Here is a 22,751-nt window from a genome sequence, read left to right on the forward strand (position 1 = left end):
CAACACTACAGAGTTAAACCGAGTAAGTGTAGTACATTATCCAGAACTACCTTCAACTAACCTGAAACAATCCCTAACCCTATCGTAAGTATAGGCTACACTGTCACGACACACACAAGAGGAGACAGATCCAAGTGCAGTATGTTTTAATTGGGAAATTCCAAGAGAGTAAACAATCCAGGCATGAGTCGATATCCATTAAATCAGTCCAACAATAAACACAGATCTCACGGGCAAGGGAACAAGAACACAGAAGTGTCGTACATTTTACAAGGACTCGACAACACACACTGAAACGGACAGGACTATATACACAATCATAATTAAGGTGATAGAACGCAGCTGAGACTGTGATGGGAATCAGGTGTAGCGAACAGGATTATGGGAACTGAAGTTCATATGTGATGACACCGTGAGGGAAGGAGAACATCTCGTGGAAACCCGGGGAAAAGCAACCAGACACTGTGACATAACCTCCCCTCAACGGAGTGGCTCCCAGACACTACAAGACAAGGATAACAACAGAACAAGACAAGAGTACAGGGCGGGAGGCAAAACAGTAAAGAATCAGGGGGAGGGATGGGGGGCCAGGTCCGTGGAGAGGAACAGGGACAGGAAGTGACAAAAACCTAGGTGGCCGGGAAACACAAAAAAGTTTATCAGGCGGGTCCGGCTCCGGCCGCTCTAGGTCTGGTTCCGGCCGATCAGGGTCTGGGTCCGGCTCCGGCCGATCAGGGTCTGGGTCCGGGTCCGGCCGATCAGGGTCTGGGTCCGGCCGACCAGGGTCTGAGTCCGGCTCCGGCAGATCAGGGTCTGGTTCCGGCTCCGGCCGATCAGGGTCTGGGTCCGGCTCCGGCCGATCAGGGTCTGTTTCCGGCTCCGGCCGATCAGGGTCTGGGTCCGGCTCCGGCCGATCAGGGTCTGGGTCCGGCTCCGGCCGATCAGGGTCTGGGTCCGGCTCCGGCCGATCAGGGTCTGGGTCCGGGTCCGGCTCCGGCCGATCAGGGTCTGGGTCCGGCCGACCAGGGTCTGAGTCCGGCTCCGGCAGATCAGGGTCTGGTTCCGGCTCCGGCCGATCAGGGTCTGGGTCCGGCTCCGGCCGATCAGGGTCTGGGTCCGGCTCCGGCCGATCAGGGTCTGGGTCCGGCTCCGGCCGATCAGGGTCTGGGTCCGGCTCCGGCCGATCAGGGTCTGGGTCCGGCTCCGGCCGATCAGGGTCTGGGTCCGGCTCCGGCCGATCAGGGTCTGGATGCCCGGCTGGGTGCTCTGGATGCCCGGCTGGGTGCTCTGGATGCTCGGCTGGGTGCTCTGGATGCTCGGCTGGGTGCTCTGGAACAGACATTGGCTCCGACTCTGGAACAGACATTGGCTCCGGCTCTGGAACAGACTCTGGCTCCGGTTCTGGAACAGACACCACTGGCTCGGAAACAGACACCACCGGCTCGGGAACAGGCACCACCGGCTCAGAAACATACACCACTGGCTCATAAACATACACCACTGACCCAGGAACAGACACCACCGGCTCAGGGACAGGAACAGACATCACTGGTTCAGGAACAGACACCACCGGCATAGGAAGACGCACCGCCGGCTCTGGAAGACGCACCGCCGGCTCTGGAAGACGCACCGCCGGCTCTGGACGGCGCGACGGCGGCTCTGGACGGCACGGCGGTCGCTCTGTACGACGCGGCGGTTGTTCTGGATGGCGCGGCGGTCGCTCTAGACGGCGCGGCGGTTGTTCTGGACGGCGCGGCGGCTGCTCTGGATGGCGCGGTGGTTGCTCTGAGCGGCACAGCGGCTGCTCTGGACCACTGAAGGAGCGAGCAGAGTCCCTCCTCCCCTGCCGTCCTTGATGGAAAGCTGCCGGCTCCGGATCGAAGGGAGGCCATGATGGACAGTGGCGCCGATCCTCTCGGCTACCTCCCCCTCCGCGACCTCCCCGTGTCCCGCGGAAGATGACTTGGCGGGTTCCCTGAAAGGATTGTCTCTGGGGAGGGGTGTTGACCACCATGGTCTCCTCAGGCTTACGAGCCCATAAGGCATAACACTCAAAGAGTGTCATGCGAGGCTCTGGCTCTTTGGGTCGAAAGTTTGCTCTCTGCAGCCTCTTCTCCCGCTCAGTGGCTGGGGGAAAAAACATACCGCTGGATCTTGTTTTGGTCGAGTCCTTCTGTCACGACACACACAAGAGGAGACAGATCCAAGTGCAGTATGTTTTAATTGGGAAATTCCAAGAGAGTAAACAATCCAGGCATGAGTCGATATCCATTAAATCAGTCCAACAATAAACACAGATCTCACGGGCAAGGGAACAAGAACACAGAAGTGTCGTACATTTTACAAGGACTCGACAACACACACTGAAACGGACAGGACTATATACACAATCATAATTAAGGTGATAGAACGCAGCTGAGACTGTGATGGGAATCAGGTGTAGCGAACAGGATTATGGGAACTGAAGTTCATATGTGATGACACCGTGAGGGAAGGAGAACATCTCGTGGAAACCCGGGGAAAAGCAACCAGACACTGTGACATACACGTTGTTCAACAATTTCATTTAGTGCTTATTTGTCTAATTACACTGTTACCTTAAAATAAAGTGTGACCAACGTTCAGTCCACTGGGATTCGCTTCAGCATTCCCTCATGTGGGATGGATGGATGTTACAAACTCTTCCTATGACTGAAAAGTCACAATACAGGTTTTTCAGCATATTTTGAGAATGAGCCAAACTCAATCAAAAAGTAAATAACAGTGTAATGTTTCTGGACCCAGAGCTGCTCTGAACTTCTGGCCAAACACAGCTATAATATCAACTCATCCCGCCACTGACGGACTGGTCCATATTCCCGTGTTAGGCATCTTCTGGAAGAGTACTGGTGTTGGGCAGTGGCGTCGCTGCAAGTAGTGACGCTACAAGTTTAACTACATTTCTCAGTAGCGTCGCGGTTTTCTGAATCAAATCGCTTCTCAGTAGCGAAGTCAGTGTTTCTCATGCTGTTTTCCAGGGCTGAAGAGACGAGCAGCGACTCTTGAGCTCTTCAGTAAAAGGCCTGTGTGAGAGACAGAGTAACGTGTCCTGATGTCGCTCACGGGGTCTTAATGAGTGTGGATGTGAACGAGGGCAGACGTTTCCTCAAACAAAGTAAAGCATTACTCTAACAGCCGCTCTATGCTTTTACAGCAGATTTATAATTATTGTAATGAGAGGAGACGAGTATTATTATTGCAGGTGTGTGTGTGTGTGTGTGTGTGTTTCAGAGCCGGACGAGATCTCAGATCTGATCCAGAACTCTTCCTTTCTACAGCAGTTTCTCATAACATTATTTCAAAGCAGATTTAGATCATAAACTCATGTTAGATACCTTATTGCCTAACAGTCCACATTAAAGCACCGGCTCTCAGCCAGGGGTCCAGAGCCCATCACACGCCGAGAAACAAGAGCTTTATTGACATCCATGTTTCCAGGAAGAACCTTCAACACCCATTGAAGCGTTCCATCCCCTTTTTAAAATGTTCTGAGAAGTGTGGTTGCTTTAAAGGGTCTTCGGGGAACCAAACACAGTTCATCTGTGGCATTACTGTGAAAACCCTCAGAAAACTCTACCAAACCCACTTAATCATCTGAAATTAGACAAACTTTAAAATAAGCTAAAACCAAATAAGCTCAAGATATTTTGCATTTTAATTCTTCATTTGAGTAACATTAACTGTCCTGGAAAACATGAAGGCTCATTTTACAATGTTAAACCCGGAAAATAATGTAAATCAGCAAAATCTTAAAACACTGTATTTTTAGATTGAACACACTTCAGTAGTTAAGCTAAGGTCTAAAACACTATCTGGTAGAAAAGTTAAAATCCTTTTCCAAAAAAAGTATGAAGAAATAATGTAAATCCATTAGTTAATAACAGTGGAACCTGAAGAACCTTTGGCTATTAAAACGTCTGATATCCCCAAACGTAATTCCTTTGTTAAAGAAACCATGAGAACCCTTAAAAGTTTATAAAAATAGTGTATTGTGAACAGTACGAGTAAAAATGTTGAGAACCACTGGTTTAGAGTACAAGATCTCTTCAGTCTCACAATGTGTTTTGGTTCACTAAACACTATTTACACTGTAAACATCCTGCTTTAAAGCTTATGCAACATTGCAATCATTTCTCAAACACTGACAAAGTCAGTCCAGTATACTAGATCCATTTTACCATTTGATTCGCCTCTGGATCATTCCAGGATATCCTGCCGGAGTTGAGCGGACAGAAGCTGCTAAATACACGACAGCGCCGCCTGGTGGACAAACACGACACAAGACCAACAGCAGCCTCAGACTCTTTATTGAGCATCAGTATTTGGAGAGTAGATCTCGGCTCGGCCTGTAGCCCAGGCGTCCTCCTCTCCAGAAACACAGGTAATAACTGACGGCCAAAACACTCATGACGGTCACCAGCGCCACCGCGACCACACACACCAGCAGCCAGACACGAGACGCGCTCAGACCTGTGCAGCAGCAGCATCAGCATCATCATGAAAAGCATGTTTCATTTTGGATTACCAATATGGATAATTAAATCTCAAGAATCAATCTTTCAGTCTGTGCCGTTTTCAGTCATGAACAAAACTTCACTGATAATTTTTTGGAGCTCCTGCAATCCAATAATTGCAATCTTCGTGCTTCGATATGAGTCTCAGGTCTCAAATTATGTAAATTACTAAATTCAACAGAGTTTCTGTAGAGTTCACAGCATTAGTTCAGAGAGATGTCTTTGCTTGAGGAAAACTGGTGTGTGCCATACCTGATAGCGATCCGAATTTGAATCGCAAACTTGTGAGTCATGGTATGCGTGTCAATGCCCAGCCCTAACATGACTGAACACTACTGACCTGAGCTCGTCCGTGAGTCCGGTGACCCGCCGCTCTGAGGCTCATTCTCCACCATCACTAACGGCCCCAGAACTCTATGTGCCGACACGCCTGTGGAGAAAGTGAAGGTTTTAACGCTCAGGTCCTGGTCCAGAAGAGAGGCTGGTGCCGAGGGTCACGCACCGCCGATCATGAGGTCAGTCCTCGGGCAGGTGGAGTCACAGCAGGAGCAGGCGTAGCTCTGAGACGGGTCATCCAGGAGCGTCCATCTAAAACACAGCTTCGTCACCACTGGCTCTACAGGACGTCCAGACATCAACAGCTTCACATGATTAGTTTTAAAGGGATAGTTCACCCAAAAATGAAAATTAGCCCATGATTTACTCGCCCTCACGTCATCCTAGGTGTGTATGACATTCTTCTTTCAGACGAATACAATCAGAGTTACATTAAAAAAAAGTCCTGGCTCTTCCAAGCTTTATAATGGCAGTGAATGGCCGGTTCTGTTTTGAAATCCATAAAAGTGCATCTATCTATAATAATAGTGCATTTAACACGCAACAAAGTAAAATTCTAGCTTCCGGCCAAACAAACATATGCAGTCTCTACTAGCGTATAAAGCGCTAAACTCATGACGTCAGAAGTAGCGTAGTGCGTCATATAGCGTAATATCAGTAGCGTAAATATCAGCGATACGTCGCATTACTCGCATAAGTTGCACTTTAGACTTAAGCGGAATCCGTTTGTTCATTTGGCCGGAAGCTGGTTATTTTACTTTAGAAAGTTTTAAATGTGAATATTTTTCTTACACAAAGGCATCACTTATCTTCAGAAGGCCTTTATTAACCCTGCACTTTATGATGGACAGATGATCCATTTTTGGGTGAACTATCCCTTTAAGTCGAAGTGTGTGTGAAGGACCTGCGCTTCTCCGGCACGTAGTGACAGGCCTTCCGGTCCACGTTCAGCCTCTGGACGACACAAGCTTCCAGATCACAGTGAAGGAAAACCTGCCCACAGAAACAGAGACCAGCTGAGAACGCCATCACGCAATGAAAGCTGAGGATGAAACCGCAGCGCTCACCTTCTCTCCCACAGCAAACCTGAAGGCTTCCAGATAGAGGCGTATTTCATCAGAATGCCGGCGCGGCAGAAAGCTGGAGTTTCCGGATTTACTTTCCATCAGACACCTGTGAGACAATCAAATATGCCGAGCACAACCATTTCTTGGGGTTTTATAGAATATATTGATTCATTGCTGCACATTGTGTTAAATTCATGACCCTTAATGGATAATTTTTATTGTTGCTTCTATGCCCTTAAAGTCAACATGAAATCAAAATGGAAATTCTTGTTTATGAAATATTGCAGTGTTTATTCTAAATGATTTAAGCGTGCACATCATTGTTTTAATAGTCTTGAATCATAACTTCCTCCTGCTGCATCTCCCCAAGCAATTTTGCGTTTAAAAGACGTCAAATAGTCGTCCAAACACAGCCCACACGTCTAGGCTAAAACAAGGCAACATTTGAGCGGTCAGTGAAAACCGTTTAGACATCTAAACCAGCCAAAGAATAGACTAGTCAATTAGATAAAGAAATTAAATGAGTGAAGAAATGAAACCAAACACATTGTGATCAGTTTGCTTTGCTTTCATGGAATATCTTACATCTCGCAAGTTATTTTGGCAAAAACGACATGTAACCAAATTCAAGATTATTTGGTCTAGAAGTGTGTTCCTCACAGCCGGACTATATCGGGTCTATAGTTAACCTAGACGGTGAAGTGACGGATATTGCTGGCTGGGTCTTTTCTCTGATGACGAGGGCGGGGCAACCTGTCACTCACATGAGATCAGCCAATAGCAAACCACCATCCAGTGGACTCTTACCCAGCGTTGGCGATGATGGGATGCACCTGTGTGGCGTGGCTCGTGTCGGCGTCTGTGGTGAACTCACAGCTCTTTATGTAGATCCTCAGCGATCTGCGGCTCCTCGGCTCCACCGTGGCTCTGATGGGAATACTGGAACCCAGTCCGAACCTCAGAGACGGAGCAGGACCACTGAAATCAGCTGCAGAATCAACCAGTGTCTGATCAGAAACATCCTCATTCGTCCTTACCCATCTGACCCTACTGACACAGTTGATATTAAATCTTAAAGCACTATATTTAGCTTACATGTATTATTTTTAATGGAAGAACAAGAAACCGCATTTGTACCACATTTTACTTTACATACTGTGACATTTGAGTGAAACCTATGAACCCCATTTCTGCCACACAAGTTAATATTTACTTTCATGATTAACCAACACTTTTTTATTACAAAAACTCAGTTATGCCTATTGCTTTTTAATCTATTTTTTTTTTTAATTGTGAAAGTTTAAATCCTTCATTTCGATTTCTTCTCAATTTCAACGGTCAATTTTGGCTTTTTAAATCTCAATTATGAATGTCAGTTTAGAGTTGCCATAATTTCAAATTAGTATGTCAGTTTTTCAACTTTAATAATATAACTTAGTATGTCAATTATGATTTACCCAAGTAAACAGTTTATTTTTCTTTGTGCTGTAAATGGGTTTCCAGATCAACAAGATATTCAATACAAGAGCAGAACATTAGTAAATTTAATCAATGAGGCTTTTCAGAAGTGGAGCAAGTCCTTATTTGAATGAAAGTCTGAACTAAACCGGGAATGTGTGCTGAAGATAATGAGGAGTGAGTTTGACTAACAGTTCATGATCTCCATGTTGAAGGTCTCCTGTTCTCCATTCTTGTCCGGTTCCTCTGCGCTGAACTTGCTCTCCTCGCCTACAGGCCTGAGCGGAACAAGCCAAAGACTTACACCAAAACTCACATTCACCCCACACTCACCACTGGCTCCTGATCACCTACGAGTCATAGACACACTTCACCAACTGGGTAATTATGGGAAGTTCAGGGCGTCGCGCATAGATCAGCATGTTGGAGTACGTGACTCTGTCCTCCATCACCTTCAACACAGTGGAAGAGAGTCAGGCGAGAGATTGACCGGAGTTTGCTCTGAATCGGCTCAGTACCTGCTGGATGAAGCCACAGTCACGCATGAACACTCGGAAGAGTAGCGTATCCTCGGACATCAGGGAGCTCGGCGGACATGTTCCCAGTAGAGCTCTGGACGGATCCACCTTCTGGGAGAATCCCAGCCCGGGCCTCCAGTGTATCGTAACCCAACCATCACTGCCACAGTCTACAGACAAATCTGAACACACACTGCTGCAGTTATACTGACAGATATGCCAACAACATGAAGGAGGAATAAAGATGAGAACACACCCTTCTGTGCCATTGCAGTGGCTACAAACATCCAGAACAACAATCCTGAAATCATCTTCAGCCAAACAGAAACACAAGCACCTCTCGTTCTTTATTGGAGCTGATGCTAATCAAGTCACTCACAGTCAGCTGAGCATTAACTAATCAAGTCACTCACAATCAGCTGAGCATTAACTAATCGCATTAACTAATCGCGTTAACTAATCGAGTCATTCACGGTCAGATGAGCGTTAACTAATCGAGTCACTCACAGTAAGCTGAGCGTTAACTAATCGAGTCACTCACAACCAGCTGAGCATTAACTAATCGCGTTAACTAATCGAGTCATTCACGGTCAGATGAGCATTAACTAATCGAGTCGCTCACAATCAGATGAGTGTTAACTAATCGAGTCACTCACAGTCAGATGAGCGTTAACTAATTGCGTTAACTAATCGCGTTAACTAATCGATTCACTCACAGTCAGCTGAGCGTTAACTAATTGAGTCACTCACAATCAGATGAGCGTTAACTAATCGAGTCACTCACAGTCAGCTGAGCGTTAACTAATCGAGTCACTCACAGTCAGCTGAGCGTTAACTAATCGAGTCGCTCACAATCAGATGAGCGTTAACTAATCGAGTCACTCACAGTCAGCTGAGCGTTAACTAATCGCGTCACTCACAGTCAGATGAGCGTTAACTAATTGCGTTAACTAATTGCGTTAACTAATTGCGTTAACTAATCGATTCACTCACAGTCAGCTGAGCGTTAACTAATTGAGTCACTCACAGTCAGATGAGCGTTAACTAATTGCGTTAACTAATCGCGTTAACTAATCGAGTCACTCACAGTCAGCTGAGCGTTAACTAATTGAGTCACTCACAGTCAGATGAGCATTAACTAATCGCGTCACTCACAGTCAGATGAGCGTTAACTAATCGCGTCACTCACAGTCAGATGAGCATTAACTAATCGCGTCACTCACAGTCAGATGAGCGTTAACTAATCGCGTCACTCACAGTCAGATGAGCGTTAACTAATTGCGTTAACTAATCAAGTTAACTAATCGATTCACTCACAGTCAGCTGAGCGTTAACTAATTGAGTCACTCACAGTCAGATGAGCGTTAACTAATTGCGTTAACTAATTGAGTCACTCACAGTCAGATGAGCGTTAACTAATCGAGTCACTCACAGTCAGCTGAGCGTTAACTAATTGAGTCACTCACAGTCAGATGAGCGTTAACTAATTGAGTCACTCACAGTCAGCTGAGCGTTAACTAATTGAGTCACTCACAGTCAGATGAGCGTTAACTAATTGCGTTAACTAATCGAGTCACTCACAGTCAGATGAGCGTTAACTAATTGCGTTAACTAATCGAGTCACTCACAGTCAGATGAGCGTTAACTAATTGAGTCACTCACAGTCAGCTGAGCGTTAACTAATTGAGTCACTCAGAGCGTTAACTAATCGCGTCACTCACAGTCAGATGAGCGTTAACTAATCGCGTCACTCACAGTCAGATGAGCGTTAACTAATCGGCCTCTACTGCTGACCGGTATACAATGTTAAAGGTATAGCGGAGGATCTTTCCGAATTTTAGATAAGAACCGCCCTCTCCACTTTTTGAAAAAATGCACATGCGCAACACTCTACTTGCTCCCGAGAGGGAACGCCTATTAAACGTGTGCGAGGTTCTCCTCGTGCACGCTGTTTACAAGTTGCTGTCGGCATCACTCATACAAGATTACTTTCCAAAAGAAGATTTGCACTTTTTCACCAAATAGCATGCCAAACTTTACCTGTCGAGTAGAAACTTCGCGACTGAGGCATCAGTGGGAAGCCCAACCTGTGTTTTCAGCGCACGCCATCGTGTGAAACAATCTCCCAAAAACACTCTGATCTTGTTTCTCTCTTCTGAGGCCTTTCTCTTCTTCTCATACAGTTCGTACAAACTTTTTCTCTTGCGACCCTCAGACATTTTCAAAGGACCCGGTGAAACGGCGAGCTTCAATGAATTGCTTAAACCGTAACTCTAGCTCACCACCACACATAAACACCTGAAAGTGCGCATGCGCAGAAAGCGAAAACTAAGGGACGAGCACGTACGACGGCCTTACGTAAACATATCACCAGAATGATTGACACTTAGGTGGACCAATAGTTTACACTACCCACCCGGAAAAAGAAAATCCTCCGCTATACCTTTAAGTGAATTTATTTTATGCTTGACTTGTGGTGTTTTGACATATTGTATATTGAGTATTAATATGCTCTTTGTTTGGAGTCTGTAGAAAACGCTTGCAGGAATTCATTTTCACTGTGTAATTAAGCACTATAAAATAAGTCAGATGTTTCCCTCATACCGAAGATTCTGGAGTGATTTAACAGACCATTTTCAATCGGTAGAACCCCTTTCTTTTGTGTAGCCCTTTACAGGTTACAGCAGGACTTCTCAAACTCGGGGTCCTGGAGAGCCGCTGTCCTGCAGTTTAGCTCCAGCCCTGATCAAACACACCTAGCTGTGAGTTTCTAGTGATCCTGAAGACACTGATTAGCTTTCTCAGGTGTGTTTGATCAGGGTTGGAGATGAACTGTGCAGGACAGCGGCTCTCCAGGACCGAGTTTGACCTGCGTTACAGTGTGAAGCCACGGATCAGGAGCACAACACGCGTATCTGACCAACACTAGGGCTTATAGTCATCAGACTGAATCCAGTGGAAATATGATATAGTTAAAATAAATCAATATAAAGAAACTTGTATTTTAAGTATTTTCTATTTAGATGAAAAATAAAACAACTTTAATCGTGTAATACAGCAAGTCCTTTTCACAACCCTACTGTTCTTCTTTACCCTATAGATTCATAAGTCAGTCTGTCATGTGTTGAAATATAAAAACACTTCAGTACAACAGTGTGATGTTTACCAGGAGATTCACAGTAAACACAGTAAACTTCCTCCTTGGACCCTTAAACACCAACATCAGGATGAAGAACTGCTAAACACGGGGTCTTGTGAGTCTTAGGCAGGACTCAGACTGGGAAATAAACAGACTTGTACTTGAAAATATGTGTTTATTATGTAATGCCATATTTTGTGTTCCTGCAGAACCATCAGAACTGAACTTGCATAGTGTTTCATGGCTTGATGAGAAAGGGCACCTCGTGACAGATCATCAGATATTATAAAGTAAAATACATGTATTTTATATTACAGAAACTGTGCTTCACTAGTTTATCATTTGTACAGTTTGGAAATAATACAGTAGTAGATTCTTCCACCGTTAACCACTAACATAATGACTTTAAAAAGCTGTAAATCAATCCAAGCAATAAAATTACAAAACAGCTGAAGTAAACATCTGAAAACAATTTAATACAATAAAACCCTCACATTTAAAAAAATGACTAAAGTAAGACACATGCAAATGAAGGTCTTTGAGAGTTTGAATGTGAAGGTCACAGTTTACAGTGAACATGACACACTTTTCTGCTGCTGATGATCACTGACCGGCGCCAGTCTTGGGGGTCAGAGGTCAGATGAGGCTCATTCACGCTTTCCTCCTTCACCGTACAGTTTCCGCAGGCTGGAGTCCAGCAGGAAATCAACAGACCTGATGACCAACAGACTGACATCAAAACACTGAATGAAGACACACTCACTCACTCAAACACACACACACACACACACACACACACACACACACACACACACACTCATTCACTCACTGGCACTGGTGGAGAGGCCGATGGCAGTGGTGGACACTCACACACACACACACACACACACACACACACACACACACACACACACACACACACACTCATTCACTCACTGGCACTGGTGGAGAGGCCGATGGCAGTGGTGGACACTCACACACACACACACACACACACACACACATGTCTGGTGCACTATCTTTGTGGGGACTCTCCATAGACTTAATGGTTTTTATACCGTACAAACTGTATATTCTATCCCCTTACACTAACCCTACCCATCACACACACACACACACACACACACACACACATACACACACACTAACCCTACCCCTAAACCTACCCATCACTGAAAACTTTCTGCATTTTTACATTTCCAAAAAAACTCATTCTGTATGATTTATAAGCTTGTTTACCCATGACCTCAGTTTAGGTCCCCACTGTGACACGAGTCCCCATGAGTCTGTGTGCATTCAGGTTGAAGTCCCCACCGGTGTAGAAAAACATGTACACACACACACACACACACACACACACACACACCTGTCGATGGGCTTGATGATGAAGGGGATGGTGGAGAGGCCGATAGCAGTGGTGGACACACACACACACACACACACACACACACACACACACACACACACACACACACACACACACACACACACTCCTGTCGATGGGCTTGATGATGAAGGGGATGGTGGAGAGGCCGATGGCAGTGGTGGACACACACACACACACACACACACACACACACACACACACACCTGTCGATGGGCTTGATGATGAAGGGGATGGTGGAGAGGCCGATGGCAGTGGTGGACACACACACACACACACACACACACACACACACACACACACACACACACACACACACCTGTCGATGGGCTTGATGATGAAGGGGATGGTGGAGAGGCCGATGGCAGTGGTGGTCACACACACACACACACACACACACACACACACACACACACACCTGTCGATGGGCTTGATGATGAAGGGGATGGTGGAGAGGCCGATGGCAGTGGTGGACACACACACACACACACACACACACACACACACACCTGTCGATGGGCTTGATGATGAAGGGGATGGTGGAGAGGCCGATGGCAGTGGTGGACACACACACACACACACACACACACACACACACACACACCTGTCGATGGGCTTGATGATGAAGGGGATGGTGGAGAGGCCGATGGCAGTGGTGGTCACACACACACACACACACACACACACACTAGAGGTCGACCGATTCATCGGTCGGCCGATTAATCGGCCGATTTTTTGCATTTTTAACATAATCGGCATCGGCCAATATCCAAGTGTATCAAGCCGATTATTAGGCGGGCGCATCTGTGGGCAGCCTAGTGTTGTTGTTGTGGAACACGCGTTCGACGCACGCTGCGCCTAGAGTCATTCTCCAGCAGAGTGAGCAGACCTCATCCAGTGCTTAAGGAAGGAGCTAAGTTCCTTGGAGAAAACTCCTTTATATTTAATTAAAAACTTTTGATATGTTACTGCCAACTTAGAGAAAAAACATGAATAGGCGACATGACGTTCGGCTACTTTGAAATTGATAGCGTAGTTGAGGTTGCATTAGCACAGCAGAAGGGTTGCTATGATGTCACAATATAAGTAAGCAAGAATTTACAGACAGTGAATCAGAGACTTTTATTTGTTCTGTTTGTGTGTCTTATATTTGAGAGGGTTGTCACTCAATGCAAAGAAATAAGTAATAAAAAAAGAGACCAACTATATGCTAGTGAAGGACTGGCTTTGCTTTGCTAGCGTCGTTGTCGCTAGGGTTGGGTACGTTAGCTACAGACAGACCCGGTGCTAATACGGCACTGGTGTCTTAACGACCGTTATTTACCGGACCGAATATCAACGCGCATTTCTGTGCTTCATTTCAGTGCTACTGTTATGTCTGTGCTTCTCTTGGATGCTCTGAAAACGGACGTTAGAATAACAGAAACATCGCTTCGCTGCACTTGACACTAGTCAGCAGTTAACTTTAGCATTCCGTTAGCTAGTAGCTGGATTAAACACGGTTAAAATGCTGGCCAAACAGTAGTGTAATGTGTGACTGTATTTCACTGTAGACTATGGGTGGAACGGTACATGTATTCGTATTGAACCGAAACGGTACAGGCGTCACGGTTCGGTGTATACATTTCCACGGAGAATACACGCTATAAAAATAAATAAAACTCGCGTGCAAAGTAATGCGGAACTACTGTTAGATACGCGGGTTCTTTAGGGACACCTAATCTGGGGTGCGTTTCCCGAAAGCATCGTTGGCCAACTATGGTCGCAAGTTCATCGCAATGTCCATTGAACTCTATTGGTAACGACGGAACTTGCGACCATAGTTGGCCAACGATGCTTTCGGGAAACGCACCCCTGTAGCTCCGCTTTAGCTCCGGCTGCGATGTAAAGATTGCAATGCTGGAATATGTTGTGTGTGTGTGTGAGAGAGAGAGAGAGAGAGAGGCGCGGGCGCGATCGAGATCGAAAAGTCGCGTGCGTTTAAAGTCGCAAAGTGTTTACTTATATTTGTGTGCAAACGCGCGCGTGTGTGTGTGTGAGGCGCGGGCGCGATCGAACAGTGGAAACATAAAAACATAGTCCGTCATTTTGTTTATCAGGACATCATTCAAACTGCGAAGTGTTTAAGTTACTGTTAATTAAAATGTTAAGGAAAACAAATATATTAATCTGAAATGTAGCAAATTAATTTTCAATTCATTCAGGTACAATTACCAAACATATCTCAAGGTCTTTTTGTCTTTTGTACAAGTGCAGATTGGTAAAGTGTTCAATAAATGTTTTCGTTGAGAAATTTTGTCTATCTTAAGTAATTATTTGTGTTACATTTTATCTTTCAAATAGAGGTTACAAACAAGCACATAATCGGCCAAAATAAATCGGCAGCATTTATCGGCCGACCCGGATTTCAAAAGATCGGCATCGGCATCGGCCTGAAAAAACCCATATCGGTCGACCTCTAACACACACACACACACACACACACACACACACACACACACACACACACACACACACACCTGTCGATGGGCTTGATGATGAAGGGGATGGTGGAGAGGCCGATGCAAGTGGTGGACACACACACACACACACACACACACACACACACCTGTCGATGGGCTTGATGATGAAGGGGATGGTGGAGAGGCCGATGCAAGTGGTGGACACACACACACACACACACACACACACACACACCTGTCGATGGGCTTGATGATGAAGGGGATGGTGGAGAGGCCGATGGCAGTGGTGGTCACACACACACACACACACACACACACACCTGTCGATGGGCTTGATGATGAAGGGGATGGTGGAGAGGCCGATGGCAGTGGTGGTCACACACACACACACACACACACACACACACACACACCTGTCGATGGGCTTGATGATGAAGGGGATGGTGGAGAGGCCGATGCAAGTGGTGGACACACACACACACACACACACACACACACACACACACACCTGTCGATGGGCTTGATGATGAAGGGGATGGTGGAGAGGCCGATGCAAGTGGTGGTCACACACACACACACACACACACACACACACACACACACACTCCTGTCGATGGGCTTGATGATGAAGGGGATGGTGGAGAGGCCGATGGCAGTGGTGGTCACACACACACACACACACACACACACACACACACACACCTGTCGATGGGCTTGATGATGAAGGGGATGGTGGAGAGGCCGATGGCAGTGGTGGACACACACACACACACACACACACACACTAGGCTTGTTGCGATAGTCGGTGTTACCGGTGATACACGGTGTTTAACCCACCTACCGGTCATAGCACTTGACCACCGGCACCATCCCCATCGTGTTGAAGTTTTAGCCTAGAGTAATAAAGCACTTAATTCAGTTAGTGACTACGTGCCTTCTTAATTTAGCGTAAGCGGAACAAGCGCCGCAGTAAAGCAGCAGGTGTCCAATTTCATTTATCATTTGAGGAGAGTGAGGCGAGCTAACTGGCAAAGGATGGCGGAAGATCTGGTTTCAAAGAGAAATGCAAACGTGAGTTTAATTTTTATATTAGCTTTTTTTTTTGCACTTAAGTGTCCAGTGATTATTCGGGTAGGCTACCTTATTTAACGAAGTTTTTGATGTTCGTTCGTTTCATATTCGATGGTTGTGCGGTGTTTTTTTTTTTGTTTTTTTTTAGCTGAAAAAGGCAGGCACTTTATTTAACGAATAGTGATTTTTTATATATAATTTCTTGTTTGATACTTGCACGATGTGTGCAGTGGTTCGTTTTGTTAATAAATGCACTTTAAAGGTGTTTCATAAGTGCTTTTGTTTAGTTTTTACATGGTGTGTTAAGTTATTATTCATTTTGCAATAAAGATGTGTGTAATACAAGCGAGTGTCTTATTGTTTTGTGTATTTTTATTAAGAATAAAATAAATTAACCCATGATTAATTCAAACAAATGCTACTGAATTGCCGCTAATTAAAGTGAAAGTAAATTGAGACGTGTGCACGTGCGCATTTTCGGCCACCCGAAATCCCCGACACGCAACCCCGGTGACACCGGGATTACCGGTTCTTTTACACGTCGATTAACCGGTGGAAAAAATCCGTCACCGCAACATCCCTAACACACACACACACACACACCTGTCGATGGGCTTGATGATGAAGGGGATGGTGGAGAGGCCGATGGCAGTGGTGGTCACACACACACACACACACACACACACACACACACCTGTCGATGGGCTTGATGATGAAGGGGATGGTGGAGAGGCCGATGGCAGTGGTGGACACACACACACACACACACACACACACACACCTGTCGATGGGCTTGATGATGAAGGGGATGGTGGAGAGGCCGATGGCAGTGGTGGTCACACACACACACACACACACACACACACCTGTCGATGGGCTTGATGATGAAGGGGATGGTGGAGAGGCCGATGGCAGTGGTGGTCACACACACACACACACACACACACACACACACACACACACACACACACACCTGTCGATGGGCTTGATGATGAAGGGGATGGTGGAGAGGCCGATGGCAGTGGTGGTCACACACACACACACACACACACACACACACACACACACACACACACCTGTCGATGGGCTTGATGATGAAGGGGATGGTGGAGAGGCCGATGGCAGTGGTGGTCACACACACACACACACACACACACACACCTGTCGATGGGCTTGATGATGAAGGGGATGGTGGAGAGGCCGATGGCAGTGGTGGACACACACACACACACACACACACACACACACCTGTCGATGGGCTTGATGATGAAGGGGATGGTGGAGAGGCCGATGGCAGTGGTGGTCACACACACACACACACACACACACACACCTGTCGATGGGCTTGATGATGAAGGGGATGGTGGAGAGGCCGATGGCAGTGGTGGTCACACACACACACACACACACACCTGTCGATGGGCTTGATGATGAAGGGGATGGTGGAGAGGCCGATGGCAGTGGTGGACACACACACACACACACACACACACACACACACACACACACACACACCTGTCGATGGGCTTGATGATGAAGGGGATGGTGGAGAGGCCGATGGCAGTGGTGGACACACACACACACACACACACACACACACACACACACACACACACACCTGTCGATGGGCTTGATGATGAAGGGGATGGTGGAGAGGCCGATGGCAGTGGTGGTCACACACACACACACACACACACACACACACACACACACACACACACACACACACACACACACACACCTGTCGATGGGCTTGATGATGAAGGGGATGGTGGAGAGGCCGATGGCAGTGGTGGTCACACACACACACACACACACACACACACACACACCTGTCGATGGGCTTGATGATGAAGGGGATGGTGGAGAGGCCGATGGCAGTGGTGGTCACACACACACACACACACACACACACACACCTGTCGATGGGCTTGATGATGAAGGGGATGGTGGAGAGGCCGATGGCAGTGGTGGACACACACACACACACACACACACACACACACACACACACCTGTCGATGGGCTTGATGATGAAGGGGATGGTGGAGAGGCCGATGGCAGTGGTGGTCACACACACACACACACACACACACACCTGTCGATGGGCTTGATGATGAAGGGGATGGTGGAGAGGCCGATGGCAGTGGTGGTCACACACACACACACACACACACACACACACACACACACACACACACACACACACACACCTGTCGATGGGCTTGATGATGAAGGGGATGGTGGAGAGGCCGATGGCAGTGGTGGTCACACACACACACACACACACACACACACACACACACACACACACACCTGTCGATGGGCTTGATGATGAAGGGGATGGTGGAGAGGCCGATGGCAGTGGTGGTCACACACACACACACACACACACACACACACACACACACACACACACACACACACACACACACACACACACACACACACACCTGTCGATGGGCTTGATGATGAAGGGGATGGTGGAGAGGCCGATGGCAGTGGTGGTCACACACACACACACACACACACACACACACACACACACACCTGTCGATGGGCTTGATGATGAAGGGGATGGTGGAGAGGCCGATGGCAGTGGTGGTCACACACACACACACACACACACACACACACACACACACACACACACACACACACACACACACACACACACACACACACACACACCTGTCGATGGGCTTGATGATGAAGGGGATGGTGGAGAGGCCGATGGCAGTGGTGGTCACACACACACACACACACACACACACACACACACACACACACACCTGTCGATGGGCTTGATGATGAAGGGGATGGTGGAGAGGCCGATGGCAGTGGTGGTCACACACACACACACACACACACACACACACACACACACACACACACACACACACCTGTCGATGGGCTTGATGATGAAGGGGATGGTGGAGAGGCCGATGGCAGTGGTGGTCACACACACACACACACACACACACACACACACACACACACACACACACACACACACACCTGTCGATGGGCTTGATGATGAAGGGGATGGTGGAGAGGCCGATGGCAGTGGTGGTCACACACACACACACACACACACACACACACACACACACACACACACACACACACCTGTCGATGGGCTTGATGATGAAGGGGATGGTGGAGAGGCCGATGGCAGTGGTGGTCACACACACACACACACACACACACACACACACACACACACACACACACACCTGTCGATGGGCTTGATGATGAAGGGGATGGTGGAGAGGCCGATGGCAGTGGTGGTCACACACACACACACACACACACACACACACACACACCTGTCGATGGGCTTGATGATGAAGGGGATGGTGGAGAGGCCGATGGCAGTGGTGGTCACACACACACACACACACACACACACACACACACACACACACACACACACACCTGTCGATGGGCTTGATGATGAAGGGGATGGTGGAGAGGCCGATGGCAGTGGTGGTCACACACACACACACACACACACACACACACACACACACACACACACACACACACACACACCTGTCGATGGGCTTGATGATGAAGGGGATGGTGGAGAGGCCGATGGCAGTGGTGGACACACACACACACACACACACACACACACACACACACACACACACACACACACACACACACACACACACACACCTGTCGATGGGCTTGATGATGAAGGGGATGGTGGAGAGGCCGATGGCAGTGGTGGACACACACACACACACACACACACACACACACACACACACACACACACACACACACACACACCTGTCGATGGGCTTGATGATGAAGGGGATGGTGGAGAGGCCGATGGCAGTGGTGGACACACACACACACACACACACACACACCTGTCGATGGGCTTGATGATGAAGGGGATGGTGGAGAGGCCGATGGCAGTGGTGGACACACACACACACACACACACACACACCTGTCGATGGGCTTGATGATGAAGGGGATGGTGGAGAGGCCGATGGCAGTGGTGGTCCACTTGCGCACAGGAAGTGGCCAGCGTGTGGTTTTCCCCAGCAGGAAGAGAGAGGCGGCGCACACACGGTTGATGGTGAACCCCGGGATCGCCACTGAAGCCAGAGCCTGCCAGAGGAAGGTGTCGACCACAGCCACGCCCACACGCGCCGCCTTCCCAGCATCCTCTGCGTGAGCCTGCACACACACCCCGGCACACGTGTTTTACAGCACTGTCTAAAACACACACTTTTTCAAAGCAAAATCATGGCGTAATGTTCAGAACATCAGCTGGACACTTATTTTACTAATCATCCTAAATTAGGAATCAATCAAAAGCTTAAAATCCATCCTGTGAAATTTTACACATTGCGTTACCATGTAAATGGTACTTTTAAAACCTTTCAGCAGGCTCCTCCCCCTAGTGGGCGGGGTCATATTACAACATTTGCTGCACCATTTTATAATCAAATTTTCATAATCAAATCTTGACAAGACACATCGTTGGAAAGCTCTGAGACTGGAAGCTGCATATGAAGTGATATGAAATGTATTAATATGTGTGTTTTTGGTTCAAAAAGTCTCACAGGAACCTACATTTCAACCTCGAGAACTTCGGCGTGAGTATATCAGGGGTTTACACTCACCGCCGCTGCTTTCTTGCCTTTATCCAGCGCGTCGGCGGACACGTATGCAGTGGCCACGGCGTAACTGGCCCACACGGCGCTGACGGGCACCAGCGCGCGGAACGCCTCGCCAACCTCGTTAGCATAACCTGCGGACGAATCATAGACTGTCAAAGAAATATGGGCGTAGTGTGTGTGACGTCACCTGTAGTGTTTCTGAAGAGCGTTTCTGAGGCTTAAAGTGGGCGGAGCCGGCGGTCGCCATCTTGGCGGCGTCACTCCCGGGTAAACGAACATGTGCGGCGAGGCGGATTAGCTGAGGTGACGCTAACAGACGGCAGACAAACGGCGAGTAGCGACATCAGCGGCAATCCACCTGTCACTCAAGTGGCCACGCCCTTAATTATGCAGACCTTTAAGGCTTAATGTCATTTAAACGGATGAGTTATAAAAATATTCACCCCCTCACAGTCGTCATGATTGCAACATTAGCGATATAGACCAACACCACTTCTAGCACCAGACTGTAAACATGGGTTGTTCTGCTGTAAAGTTGGACATTTGAACATGGGGGATTATGGGATTGAGTCTCTTCTGCAGCCGGCCTCTAGTGGCCAGTGGATGAACTGCAGTTTAACTCTCTAAAGTGTTGATTCAAGAGAGAGACCAGAGGTTCTGGCTGGGACAAACACACCAGACTCATCAACTGTGAAGAGACTTCAACATTTACAGCTTCATCATGATGCTTCTTGATCTTGAGAACAGAGAGAACATAATTTCTTTCATTTTCATTTCCAGTGGTCATTTTTTTTTTTTTAAGTGTGAAAATATATTGAATCGTGTGCATTTAGGTTAAATGCAACTTAATGCATAAAATGAAATTAGCTGTAGAAAAATACAAAGGCCATTTTTATCTCAGAACAGTTTAAAATGACCAACATACAATGTTATAACACAAACATAAATAATTGAAGATGTGATGGGAATGACACTTAGGCTATAATAATAACAACATTCATTATATTCATAATAATTATTCTCTATAATTAAAAATGAAAGAAATTACAGAATTGTTAGTGGAGAAAAAATAAACTAGTGACGGAGTCAAAGAGACGTGATTTTCTGAACAGGAGCAAAAGTAACATGACTTTGGTGAATCTTAATTATGACATAAAAAGTTGAAATTTTGACAAAAACTTTTAGATCTCGTACACACTAATGCTTGTGTTATGATGAGCATCAACACGCTGCAGTAAAGCAGGATCAGTGTGTTCACACCGTGTGAAGGAGGAACTGGTTCTGGAGGTCAGACTGTCTTTCACTCACCTAGAAACCTGACCCAGGTGTCTCGGTAAATGTCCACCTGTTTCTCGGGCGAGTGCTCCATACTGGCCCGCGCGTGTGTGTGTGTGTGTGTGTGTGTGTGTGTTATACTCGATCAGATCAGAGGTGTTGAGATCTGATGTTGTTCACACACACTCAGACGCGCCATACTGGACCTGTTCTCAGGGACCGTCTGCAAATCACACACACTCTCACACACTTTACATTATTAATTCATCTTCATTCATGTTTCCTTTGTGGGTTGCAGTCAAAGTCAGAGTTAATTTACTATTTACATTAATCACATGAGAGTTTGAATCCAGAAATGATCACTGAACACTTGATGATAATCTGTCCGTTTCACTGACTGGACATATTTAGTCTTGTATTTTAAAGTGTGTAGTTTGATTATGTAGCAAACATTCACTTTCCTTAACGTTGCCTCGCTAAGATGACTGTATTAGATGGATAATCCGTGTTATTCGTATTTAAACACAACATTATTGTGGTTAAAATTAATGTTTGGTGTTGTTTTCCGTTTCCTCGTGGCTTTTTTTAAGTGTAATTTTACGACAGTCCTTAAACCATTTCTATGTAATATACTCCGGAAGTGAGGCGACTATAATCAACATCGTCATAATAATAATAATAATAATAATAATAATAATAATACAATCACGTTAGTGATGGCTTACTAAATTATAGATTAGGTCTATAAGACTTTATGCGCCAGAGAAACAAGCGCGCAACATCTTTATAATATTGTCTTTGAACTCTGTATATCTCTATGGCATTGCTGTCCACGAGTAATTA

The 22,751-nt window shown here is 46.8% G+C and overlaps 2 protein-coding genes across 5 annotated transcripts; both read right to left on the reverse strand.

Annotated features, from left to right (window-relative positions):
- Positions 1 to 4,006: 4,006 nt before the first annotated feature.
- On the reverse strand, positions 4,007 to 9,180 carry LOC308690214 (zona pellucida sperm-binding protein 3). Of its 4 annotated transcripts, XM_081364552.1 has the most exons (11): positions 8,189 to 8,305; positions 7,933 to 8,114; positions 7,769 to 7,866; positions 7,607 to 7,692; positions 6,994 to 7,006; positions 6,764 to 6,913; positions 5,957 to 6,062; positions 5,794 to 5,882; positions 5,056 to 5,141; positions 4,894 to 4,983; positions 4,327 to 4,509 (listed from the first exon to the last, which is right to left on the reverse strand). In XM_081364552.1, the coding sequence occupies exons 1-11, from the start codon at positions 8,241 to 8,243 to the stop codon at positions 4,355 to 4,357; spliced, it is 1,110 nt and encodes a 369-aa protein (XP_081220678.1). In that variant the 5' UTR covers positions 8,244 to 8,305; the 3' UTR covers positions 4,327 to 4,354. The 4 variants fall into 4 exon arrangements, with proteins under 4 accessions (XP_081220679.1, XP_081220680.1, XP_081220681.1 ...); XM_081364553.1 differs by lacking the exon at positions 6,994 to 7,006 and having other exon boundaries at positions 4,007 to 4,509; positions 6,764 to 6,944; positions 8,189 to 9,180; XM_081364554.1 differs by lacking the exon at positions 6,994 to 7,006 and having other exon boundaries at positions 4,045 to 4,509; positions 6,764 to 6,944; positions 7,784 to 7,866; positions 8,189 to 8,846.
- A 1,759-nt stretch (positions 9,181 to 10,939) lies between these two features.
- Positions 10,940 to 22,550, reverse strand: mtfp1 (mitochondrial fission process 1). Its single transcript, XM_081367031.1, has 4 exons — positions 21,942 to 22,550; positions 20,637 to 20,764; positions 19,955 to 20,187; positions 10,940 to 11,785 (listed from the first exon to the last, which is right to left on the reverse strand). The coding sequence occupies exons 1-4, from the start codon at positions 22,000 to 22,002 to the stop codon at positions 11,719 to 11,721; spliced, it is 489 nt and encodes a 162-aa protein (XP_081223157.1). The 5' UTR covers positions 22,003 to 22,550; the 3' UTR covers positions 10,940 to 11,718.
- Between the last annotated feature and the right edge of the window lie 201 nt (positions 22,551 to 22,751).

The sequence above is a fragment of the Scardinius erythrophthalmus genome (assembly GCF_964197995.2).
Source record: "Scardinius erythrophthalmus genome assembly, chromosome: 5".
Classification (NCBI taxonomy): domain Eukaryota; kingdom Metazoa; phylum Chordata; class Actinopteri; order Cypriniformes; family Leuciscidae; genus Scardinius; species Scardinius erythrophthalmus.